This window comes from Narcine bancroftii, chromosome 3, assembly GCF_036971445.1.
Source record: "Narcine bancroftii isolate sNarBan1 chromosome 3, sNarBan1.hap1, whole genome shotgun sequence".
Taxonomy (NCBI): Eukaryota; Metazoa; Chordata; class Chondrichthyes; order Torpediniformes; family Narcinidae; genus Narcine; species Narcine bancroftii.
Window position 1 is genome coordinate 347270118 of NC_091471.1, and position 12050 is coordinate 347282167.

Genomic DNA, 12050 nt, shown 5'->3' on the forward strand with positions numbered 1-12050 from the left:
ATATTGATTAGATTTTAATATGTATATTTAATTTTTTCTTTAATATTCTTTCTTTTTTCTTTCTTTAAGGCTCTCCTTAGGAGAGTTGGCTGAAGGGGTGGGGTTCTTTTTTTTCTATATAAAAATGTTCATGTTTATGTTTAATTGCTGTATATAACCATAACAGTTTACAGCGCCAAAACAGGCCATATCGGCCCTTCGAGTCCGCACCGGTTCACTTGAACAACTCCACTAGTTTCCCCCCTACCAGATGGCAGAAGGGAGAACAGATTACATGGTGTTATATATTATTTGTTTTTTGAATGAATAAATAGTTTTTTTTAAAGTACAAATATTTATCATATTCAATACTTCCATTCTGTGTTTAGTGGATAGATAGATGGTAGAATGAAGTTTATGCCTCTATATTAATAATGCATAAATTTCAATTATAATCTGAGATAGAAATTCAAATCCTACCACAGGATCTGAGGAATAATGTTCCTAATAAATCTAAAGTTTTAAGCTTACTTACAACATTTTCTGGCATTGCCAATATCTAATTGGTCTTGAGAAGATGGTTGTAACAGTTGAAAGCAATCTTCTTGAACTGCTGTAGAGATTGGAGTGTGGATACTCACACAGTTCTTTTGATCAGGGTGTTCCAAGATTTAGTCCGTGACAGGATTGGTGGGGGAGGCCGGGGGGTGGGGGGGGGGGGGTGTACCTTTCATCAGCTTGTTGGTTCTGAAGATTTCTCAAAATAACTTGATAGGAAACAGCAGTGTGTGCAGACATGCACATTGAATCCAATCTGTATGAAGGTCTAGGGTGTTGAATGGTGTGCTAAGCACGCAAACTGTTTGCCTAGATTGTGTCAAGTTTCCTGAGAGTTGGTAGAGCTCAAGACCACAGTATTCCATTGCAGCCCTAAGTTGTGCCTTTGAGATGGTGGCAGGCTTTGCAGTGCCAGAAGGTGTGTCACTCTCCCTGCTGTTGTAGCCACAGTATTTAAGTGGCTCATCCAGTTAAATTTCCAGGTAACGATGATCCTCAGCTTGTCGAGGCGGTGGAATTCAGCGATGACAATGCTTTTGAATGTCCAGATAATCTGTTTTAAAGATAGTTGTTGCCTGGCACTTTCACTGAGGACCCCTTCCACCCTGCACACAGCATCTGTCAGCTGCTCCTGCCGGGCAAGAGAAACAGGAGTATCAGAGCCAGAACCAGCAGGCTGACGAACAGCTTTATCCCCACGGGCAATGAGAACTTCAATTGACCAAAGTATCTGCTCACACTAATCATTCGAGACTTTCATTTATACAAAGCAATATTTAAATATTTATTTTTATAAATAAAAATGCTTGTCCTGAATGTGTATTTATCTGTATGTGTGTTACATCTAGTTATGTGCCTGCAAGTTTTGCAGTGAGGACTGGAGGACATTATTTCATCGGATTGTACCTGTACAATCAGATGCCAATAAACTTGACTCGATTTGGTCACGGTAAAAATGAAGAAGTCTGTCCTTTCATGGCCTGGCTTCTTTTGACTCCTGGTTCAACTGTCCTCTGAAAAGGCCTGTAAAAACCATTCATTTCAAAGATAAATAGAAGCAAATTGTATTTACATAGCACCTTTTACTAAGCATTTAGAAAATCCTAAAGTGCCTTGCAGCCAATAAAGTGCAAACTCTGTTGTAATGGAGGGAATTGAGAAAAGCAGAAAATTCTGACAAAATGGTGGGGGGGTGGGGAGGAGGAGAACATTCCCAAAGGCAGGAGGTAATAGGTGGATAAGGGAAGGAGGATACAGCAACAAGTAGGGGGATGAGGGATGGCTCGGTGAATAGAGAGGGAAGGGGGTGGAGAGCTAAGGGAAAGAAGACAAGGGGATAGGGGAAGGGTGGGAGAATGAAGAGTAGGTTATCAGAAACTGGAGAAGTTGCTGTTACCACCTTTGAAGCTTGCATTATTACATTAAATTGGTAGAAAAACAATAAAATTCATACTCTTGAAACAAAGAATAAAATAAATTTCATACTTTGCCGACTTATTCCCAGCAGAAGTCAAAACATTGCTCATGGAGGGGGCACAATTCGAGAATTTCTACTCCAGTTTATCAGGATAAATGGCATAAAACTAGTTTAGCCTTCAATGGTTTTATTTCCAGAATAAAATTTACGACCTGTCTCAGTAAGGTTAAACCTGTCATAATTACTTTCCTTAAGATCCATGTATTTGATAGAAAACTTTCACCCTATTCTCATGAAGTAGATTCACACGTGTCTCAGATGTGCTAGGGCATTACAATGAATTTCCACACCGTTTATTTGGAAATAATCAAGCATAGAGGTTTTAATTCAAAACTATTTATTCTTCATTATTAACAGTTATAATTAATGTCAGAGGTCAAACACATAACTGCTCCTCTTGGATGTTGCACAGTTACTGAAACGTTCATCATAAATATTTTGGGGAAAGATAATAGAGCTGATTTTCTTAGTCCCTCTGGTGTTCTGAGAAATGTAACTTGTCAGGAACAAAGTGTAGAAAACCAGGACAGGGAGCAGCAATGCCAGGCATGTGTCCTCTTCATATTTCCCCAACAGGAAAAGGGTTCCACATCCAGATCTGGGACATTACAATCAGACAGGGCTGATGTTCCCAGCACTGCCATCTCATGTTTCAATGTTGGAGAGGGCTTGGGTGGATAATAAACCCATTTTAAGATGTACACTACATAAGTTGGCCTTCAACCCAGACTCCATGTGGTCAGAGTGGAGTTGGAAGCTAAGATAACAGAATGAAGATAAGCACATGGTCATGATTGGTGATGGATGTTCACTGATTATTCTCTGCAAAGGAGAAATAAATCTTAAGATTCCAGTGGTGCTTCTTAATTTGGAAGGCCCAGGAGAGAGAGTGATTCTGATTGGTCCCACCATCCAAGCATTGTGCCATCTGAGAAACAAATATGCATCAAAAGAGAGTGTGTCCTGTGCAGATAGCTGGGTATAAATCAATCTCTTGTCAATATATGACTTTATAATTTATCTGATGCAAGACTACCTCAGCATATTGAAAATACAGTCTCAAAAATATTATGCATTGAGAACCAGCTGCTAAATCAATATCGAATTTATTGCACAGATGTTAACTCTTTGCTCCTCATTGGAAATCCCTTGTATATTTCTTTAAATTTACAGAGAAACATTTCTTTTGTAATTCACCTTTGGAATTGATCTGATGTTCTGCCTGGTCTTGCCTTTATTTGTATTTTCAGTTCAATGTTGTGAGATTCTGAACCTCTTCTCAAGGGTTTAAAGATGATGAAAAAGCAACAGTAAAGTCTAATCCAATAGGAACAAGATAAAGTCCACTAGTGGCATGGCAAAGAATTACAAGCAAAGAAGGAATTAAGCAGTGGTTTTCAAATTGCCCCTCTAAACTCACACTCCGCCTTAAGCAATCCCTATGCCATAAGTGCTCTGTGGTTGGTAAGGGATTGTTTAAGGTGGTATGTCGGTGGGAAGAGAAGGCTGAGAACCACTGCTCTAGACCCAGTTATTATTGAAATATTTTGCTTGAGAAAATTTGTCATTGGCCCATTTCCTATGGAGTTCTGAAACCGTGCACATAACGAGTCTATTAGGTACAATTAAAACAGTGGTTTTCAAACTTACTTGCCATTCACAAACCAACAATCCCTTACTAATCACAGAGCACTTATGTCATAGGGATTGCTTAAGGTGATATGTAAGTGGAAAGAAAGTTTGAAAACCACTCTTTTAATGGACTCATTATGTGCATGGTTTCAGAACTCCAAAGGAAATGGGCCAATGACAATTTTTCTCAAGCAAAATATTTCAGTTTGAAAACCACTGAATTAAGGTAACTCCAAAATCATGCCTCACCTCAGCTCTAATGAGCTGGTCTTGATCCTGATCTCCTGAGATAACTGTGTGGGATCTGTATGCTCAGGTGCTCTGGTTTCTTCCCACAGCCCAAAGATGTGCTGGTAGGTTATTTATCCTTGAGAGGCAGGGGAATCAGGCATGTGGGAGAGAACAGATAACAGGAAAATAAGTGGGGAAGCGGGAGTGATGGGTATGCTCTGAGGACATCAGTAAACTCAGGGCCAAATAGCTGCCTCCTGTGTAGTGAGGAAATATGAAAACTGAACCTGCCATTTATTCTTTCCAATAATTTCCATCGATATAGCAATTCACTCCTATAGAAAAGCAGTTTATGTATTTTGCATGACCTCATGGCAATATCAAGGCACTATCACATTATAACACTCTGTAAATTAATTTCAACAATACACATTATTTCAAACACTTAGCAATTGATCGATGCAAAGCACCACTGGATTTCTCCAGCTGCAGTTCTCAGCCTTGGGAAACACGCCTATTATTTGGGACAAGGTAAAGCTGTATAGAGCAAGCACACTCTAATGTCTTGCAAGCTTCTGAACACTGAAAATGCTAAGAACATTTATAAGGAAATACTGCTGCATCAATCTGCTTTTGACTTAGTTGTACTGAGTATAACATTAAACGACATCTACCATAAGGATGCATCGCATAGCTTGCATGAAACCAGAATACAAGATACATCTAGCAACCCATGAAGTTGGAAGACAATGAACGGCAGAATTTACAATTGCATGAATATTCTGAAGCATTATATGCAAAATACATTTTTATATAACTCAGGAGCAAACTGAAACAAGATGAATGATGGAACAAAAATGTTAGCAATTGGGCATGACTAATGATGCAAAACTGCTTGAGGTACTGTTTCACCAAGTGCTCACAGTTAAAACACAGAAAGAACAACTTTTACTTGATATTATAATCTTGGACATCTATATGGACGAGACAGCTGTTAAACATGCTGTTGATAATAGTTATATTACTTCTAATAAACAGATATTCAATCAATAGGTTGAGATTACGTGTTGAACTGATAGTGGGGTCTGCTTCTCCAGGAAACCAGTGGTTTTCAACCTCATAAGAGCCATGAGTAATAAATGACTCATCTTTTGTGGACTTTCTATTTCATTTATTACATGAGGATTATATTATTGTGTTTTTTAAAGATCGCGACTTCATAGGATTTGCTGGTACACGGCTGAATTCTGGATGCCGCCTAACTTGTAATTTATTCAATTTCTCTCTATTAACAAGGAGTAATAGAGATTGAAGCATGAGCAAAAGATTTGAAGAGATGAGAAGGGGTTTGAAGACATGGAGTGGGGGTAGGAACTTTTACTTAGGCTAAGAGTCAAAGGATCAAATATTTCATACACTACAAGATTCATGTGAATGCACAACATTGTGGTTTGTTAAGTTCAACAACTAACAACTGTATTATTAGTGACTAGAACACCCAATGAGTATCTATGATTGCAAGATTATCAATGCTATCAAAAAATATACCCACCATTTCCAACATACATCTCCTGGTTAGGCCTATACTGTCTGGGTATAAGCCTTGTACATGGGTGGAATTAAACTCCTTCAATAAACATTATGGTTGCAGAAGTTTTTTTTTTAAATTACTCCCATTATTTAAATTATTGTCATAATTTGTGCCCAAATGCTTTTAGTGCTTCACAGTTCAGAGATGGATCATCAGTTCAACCAGGAATGACAAAAAGAGGACAATTAAAATACAGTCAAATCCCTTTTTTCTGGAATTCAAGCAACCGGTAGCCTCAAGTAACCGGAAAAAAAAACCGCAGAAAATAAATAATGCATATTTCGGTGTATAAGTCGACTGGCAGATACCCTCATTTTTAAGGGTTTTAAGGTATATCTGGCTTATAAGTCAACCTCCATTTTTTGGGCTGTCTGGGTCTCCCAGGAACAACCCAAATTTCTTGTTTAAAAATACCCCAATAGCAAGTAACAAAGCTGTAAATTAAGTAAAAAACCTTGGCCTACTAGGCAGGAGCAGCGACAGCCCACAGAGCTGGAGCGGAACATCGTGCTCTTGGCAGGGGCAGGAACCTCGGCCTACCAGACAAGACCAGCGACGGCCCACAGAGCTGGAGCGGAACATCGTGCTCTTGGCAGGGGCAGGAACCTCGGCCTACCAGACAAGACCAGCGATGGCCCACAGAGCTGAAGCAGTAACATCGTGCTCTTGGCAGGGGCAGGAACCTCGGCCTACCAGGCAAGAGCGGTGACATCGCTGGAGCAGCGACCTCGGCTTACCAGGCATGAGCGGTAACGGTGACCTCAGGGTCCCAGATAGGAGCAGTTATGGCGCCAAGTGGTTGGGGAGCGGCAGCACCGGCGGTGGGGAATTGTTTCCAGCATCAATTTATACGCCGGATTGATGTCAATCTGTTTTTTTGTGGTGAATTTAAGATCTCAAAAGTATACCCCTCACCCCTTTTCTTGAGAATTTTTTTTAGGGTTTCACGTCTCAACTTATATGCCGAAATATACGGGTAGGTTAAAAAAAAGTACAGAAGGTTAAAATTGATGGGTCTTGCTGTCACTTTGCCAATCACGTAATCTCAAGCAACCAGAAAATTCACTTATCTGGCATCTATCAATCCCCATAGGTGTGAGATTCCAGGGTTTTACTGCATTGTACTTTTTGCAATTGGATTTATTACATAAATAAAAAAATTATTTATACTTCTAAAATTTATAAATACTTTTTTGTTGTAGCTCCATCAACCTGGGTTTGAACCTGGCTATCTGTGTGGAGTTCTGACATTCTCCACGTGAATGCGTGGATTCACTTGGGTTCTCTGGTTTCTATCCACATCCCAAAGAAGGTGCATGTTGGTTGGCTAATCGGCTATTAATCGGCAGAGATCAGTAGTAGGAAAATCAGAGGGGAGTTAATGAGCATGACAGAGAAAAGACGTTACAGTGAAATAAGTGGAGTGGAAGAATGAAGTGAAAGACCACTCTGAGTTGAATGATCTCCCTCTGTAAATTAATGAGAACTACAGCAGATTCTTCACAATGAACCCAGCAATAAAGCTGAAGAGTCCCTATAGGATGGTCTGAAGTAATTTTCTTCCCTGCAGTGGCTAATATAATCATTCTAATTCTTTGGAATTATTTAGCTTGTTTCCCAGTTTGATTTTTAAGCAAGATATTCCTTTCCATATTACCATTAAAGTACACATGAATATATTGAAAAGATATATCATGAAACCTTAACTTTCACCCCTTTGGTCCTCCCCCAAGTTGAGAGATATACATTGTGAACAAAATGAAAGATAAACAATAATTGTAGTTTTAAAAAGTTACTGATATTCTGGAACAAGTTCTTTGCATCACTGGTGCAAGGAGCAGTCTAGCACCAAGCCAGAATATGATGTGACATTCCTATGGGTGTCCTGCAAAAGGGAAATGGTGAAAATGAAGCAGAAAGGATACAGGTATGGGAAAAGAGTAAAATTCTAGACCAGTGGTTCTCAACCTTTCTTTCCCACTCACAGACCACCGTAAGCAATCCCTGACTAATCACAGAGCACCGATGGCATAGGGATTCCTTACAGTGGTCTGTGAGTGGAAAGGTAAAGGTTGAGAACCACTGGTCTAGAATTTTACTCTTTTGCCATACTTCGACCCAATCACACTAGACCCAATTGTTACTGAAATACTTTGCTTGAGAAAAATTGTCATTGGCCCATTTCCTTTGGAGTTATGAAACCATGCACATAACAAGTCAATGAGGTACAATTAAAACGGTGGTTTTCAAACTTTTTCTTTCCACTCACATACCACCTGATGCCTACGGCATAGGGATTACTTAAAGTGGTATGTGAGTGGAAAGAAAAAGGTTGAGAGCCCCACTGTTGTAGGCTATCTGATCTTAAAAAACATTTGGCATAAGATTCAACAGGTGCTATATTATCCTATCACCTCTTTCTATTAAAGAAAAACAGCTTGAAATCAGTGAGTAAATTGTGGTGTCTTTGGTTCACTTCAATCTCTGATATTTACTGGTGGGATAGCTATAGCACTGACTCGTGCCACACTAACCCTGTTTTAACCTGCCCTAATGTCCTGCTGGAGTCCACAGTGAATGCTGAGGCTTCTGCTGTGTGCCCGAAGATGCAAATGGAATGCATGTGAGGCACCAAGAAGAAATTACAGCCTTCAATCAGCCCAAGATTTGAAACAAGTGATTGTAATCTGAAAGGAGAGAATAGACTTTAACAAATTAAAATCCTTAACAGGAGCAGTTGGAGGCTATCTGGACTGTGGAGTCTGCTCCGTCTTTCAATAATAATGGCTGATGTAGCCATGGACCCAGCTCCCCTACCTGCCTCAATTCCCCCACTATACACAAACCTATCTGTCTTGAATATATTTAGTGAGACAGTCTCTGCTGCTTGCAGAGGCAAAGAATTCCTCAGATTCTCTATTTTCTGGGAAAAGGAGATCCTCCTCATCTTCATGTTAACTTCCCTGAATTATGAGGCTATGTACCCTCATTCAAGTCACCTACCAATGGAAACAACTTTCCTGCCTCTTATCTTCTCGATTCCTCTCATGTGTTTCTGCAAGATGCAATCACGAAGAAGGCTCGCCGACGGCTGTACTTTGTGAGATGTTTGAGGAGATTCGGTACGTCACCTCTAAAACTTCTGCAGGTGTACCGTGGAGAGCATTCTGGCTGGTTGCATCACTGTCTGTTGCGGAGGTGCCAGTGCTCAGGAAAAGAAAAAAGAGAGTTGTTAACTTGGCCTGTGACATCAGAGGCCACCAGACTCATAAGCGTACCTAGGGTATGGCAACTAGAGGACATACCCTGGGTGCCACTTGCAGGGGGGCACCACTCTTTTGGCCTTGCCAGCCCAATATCCAAGCTCGTTTGCTGGCCCAATTACCAAGACCCTAGCCGGGCAAGCCCAAAACAGATTCCATCCCACTTACTTGAGTGGCCTGTAGCGCTGCTCCATGCCGGCATCTCATCGGGCCACTTCAGGACCGTTCCAGCATGTAAGCGGCACCTATATGAGGGATCAATTGGGCAAAATGGCCATCTTCCCTACCCATAATCCCCCACACAGCTGGAACTACTCTGCCAGTGCCAGAAAGGGAGGGGGGAAACTGGAAAAACTGGAAAAGGGAAGGGGAAAGAAAAGGTGAGCAAGTTAGCAGAAAACAGAGAAGTCGATGTTAATGCCATCTGGATGCAGAGTGCCCAGATGGAAAATAAGGTGTTGTTCGTCCAAACTGCGGTTGGTCAAGGTGGGATAGTACACAAGGCCATGGACAGACATGTGAGTGTGGGAGTGTGACTCAGAATTTAAATGGTTGGCTACTGAGAGGTCTCTGTTGTGGCAGATGAAGTAGAGGTGCTGAGCAAAGCAATCTCCCAATCTGCGACTGGTCTCTCTAATGTAGAGAAAGCCACAAAGGGAGCACCAGATGCAGTAAATCAGACCTGTGGATACACAAGTGAAGTGTTGCTTCACTTGAAAGGCTTGTGGGGAGGAAGGAGGTGTGGGCGTAAGTGGCCACAGGGGAAGGTGCCAGGGGAGCGATAGGTGGAGAGGGATGAGCTAATGAGGGAATCACGGAGGAAGCGGTCCCTTCAAAAGGCCGAGGAAAACTGTGTCTGGTAGTGGGACCCTGTAATATGTGCCAGAACTCCTGGCGGATAATTCTATGTTTGTTACATCTGGGGGAAGATGGGGCCAGGGCAGATGAGTGGGAAATGGAGGAAATGCGGGTGAGGGCTGAGTTGATAGCGGTGGAGGGGAAGAAGATGGATTGTGGAAGAAGGCAGACATTTTGGAAGATCTGGACTGGACTGGAAGTCCTTATCTTGGGAACAGATGCAGTAGATACGGAGAAATTGAAAGAAAGGGATGAAATCCTTGCAGGGGGCAGGGTGTGAGGAAATGTAGTCAGGGTAGTTGTGGGAGTTAGAGAGTTTGTAACGCAAGTCGCTGGAAAGTTTGTCTCCTGAGATGGAGACAGAGAGATTCAGGGAGGGGAGAGTGTTATCGGAGATGGAACCAGATGAGTTTGAGATTGGGGTGGAAGTTGGACGCAAAATGGATGAAGTTTACAAGCTCATTGCGGGAGCATGAGGCAGCCCCGATGTCGTCGTCGATAGACCGGATGAAAAGGGGTCTTGCCCATGTAGGATTGCAGCATGGATTGCTCCAAAAACCCCAGGAAGGCGTAGCTGGAACCCATGCAGGAACTCCTTTAATTTAGAGGAAGTGAGATGAGTTAAAGGGCAGATGAGTCAATGTGACAAAATGTGAGGTGATTTTGCAGGAAAAATAATCAATCTGAAATAATTTTATTCTATTAGGAACTATTGAAGAGCAAATGGATTTGGGACCCTGGGTAGACAACTCACTGAAGACTCGTACAAAACCACATAAAGAAATTACAAATGCAATACTAATTTTTAAATGCAGTGATCATACCTCACTGGGATCACTGCACCCCACAGCACATTATTCTTAAATGGAATTCACCCTAATGATAGCGGAGATTAAAGAGTTAAAATGTGAGAACGGATTGCATAAACGAGGCTTGCATTCTCTAGTATTTGGAAGGCTGAGGTAATCTAATTGAGGTTATTAAAATCATACCAGAATTCAATCGAGCACAATTTCCCCTCATGAGGAAGTTCAGAGTCGTTGGCAAGCTGAGAATTTGGGTCACAGATCAGAAAGCACTTCACACAATGTGTAGTGGGAAATCTGAAATTTTTGTTTCCAAAGGGTAGTGAATGGTGAGTCAATTGGACATTTCACAAGGAGGATTCACAGATTTCTTTTGAGAGCTTCAAAAGAAATGAACCACAGGCAGGTAATTAAAGTTAAGGTTTAGACGCACCATCATCGACCAGAACACTAAGATTTCAGAGACCTGAATGATGTCCCGCAGTATGCTGGTCACTGGCTGCGAGTCCCATGAATAACGCACACTGCAGGATATGAATGAGACCCAATTTTACACAATTGTTATCAGTTTTGGATGATATAACACTAAAATATTTATAATCCCACAGAATCTTTCTGCAAAGGACCCTTGCAAATGTAGTTTTGAAAACATTCAACCTTTACATGATTGAACAGGTGAATCCGCAGCATTCTTTGAGGAGGGTGAGCCCAGTCTTTGCCACGAAAGGTTTCGACGTCTGCTGTGCTCTGGATGTCATTTTTCTTTCCTTTGCAACATCTGCGATCGGACAAGATTTTAAATTATTTTCCATATCAATAAATGGAATAGTCACAAAATGATTTGATTTTGCAATTCCCCCATCATAAAGACGTGCAATGGATAGAATTGATAATAAATGAAAGTTCAAATTTAATCCATGTTTACTGATTTGAAGATTTCTCTTTCCTCTTTGATGTATAATTTTTCTAATCAATTGAAGACCATAAAATGAGTTGCAAGATGTGATAAAAATTAATGCAGATTAAGTTCCAACTGTCTGACCGAGGCACCAGCCTGAGAGATGTGGACAAGACTTCTAAAATTAAGTCTCTATTAGTTTCAAATAATCCGTGGCATAAGGATTTCCCCAGCCCTGGACAATTTTGTCAAATGAAAAGCTCCTGCACATCTTGTAGATCCAATTCAATTATGTTTAGTCCTTTAAACCAAAGCAATGCATCTTTTTTATCACCAGTTTTAACACGAGCTTTGTTTCTGCAGTTTGAAGATGATTTTACACAAATGACATTTACAGAATGATGTACTTAAATGTCTTCAGCAGCACCTCATATAAATTTCTAGTTTTAGATTCAGGTTTCATTTTTTTTAATTCAGGTTTTGCAATGTTTATAATGCTAATAACATCATTTCACTCTGAATACCTCTGGATAGTGTGTGACATTATTGTTCAAAGTTTAGATTTATTGTCAGCATAAATTTTAAAATTAAAAAGACACACTGCACGGTAACAGGCCATTTCGGCCCATGAGCTTGTGCCGCCCAATTCACACCCAATTGACCTATGCTCCCACGATGTTTCGAATGATGGGAGGAAACCAGAGCTCCTGGGGAAATCCTATACGGGCATGGGGAGAATGTGCAAACTCCTTACAGA

The 12050-nt window shown here is 40.9% G+C and overlaps 1 protein-coding gene across 6 annotated transcripts in view; it reads right to left on the minus strand.

Annotated features, from left to right (window-relative positions):
* Positions 1-465: 465 nt before the first annotated feature.
* LOC138759355 (bMERB domain-containing protein 1-like) overlaps positions 466-12050 on the minus strand; it is a 55456-nt gene continuing 43871 nt past the window's right edge. For 2 of the 6 annotated variants that reach the window (XM_069929587.1, XM_069929582.1), the window contains exons 7-8: positions 8472-11173; positions 2335-4013 (exon numbers count right to left, since the gene is read on the minus strand). In XM_069929587.1, the coding sequence (XP_069785688.1) occupies positions 11055-11173 (119 nt within the window). In that variant the 3' untranslated portion in view covers positions 2335-4013; positions 8472-11054. Of the gene's footprint in view, positions 1169-1443; positions 1561-2334; positions 4014-8471; positions 11174-12050 lie in introns of those variants that run through there. The other 4 variants (XM_069929586.1, XM_069929583.1, XM_069929584.1 and 1 more) reach the window with 4 other exon arrangements.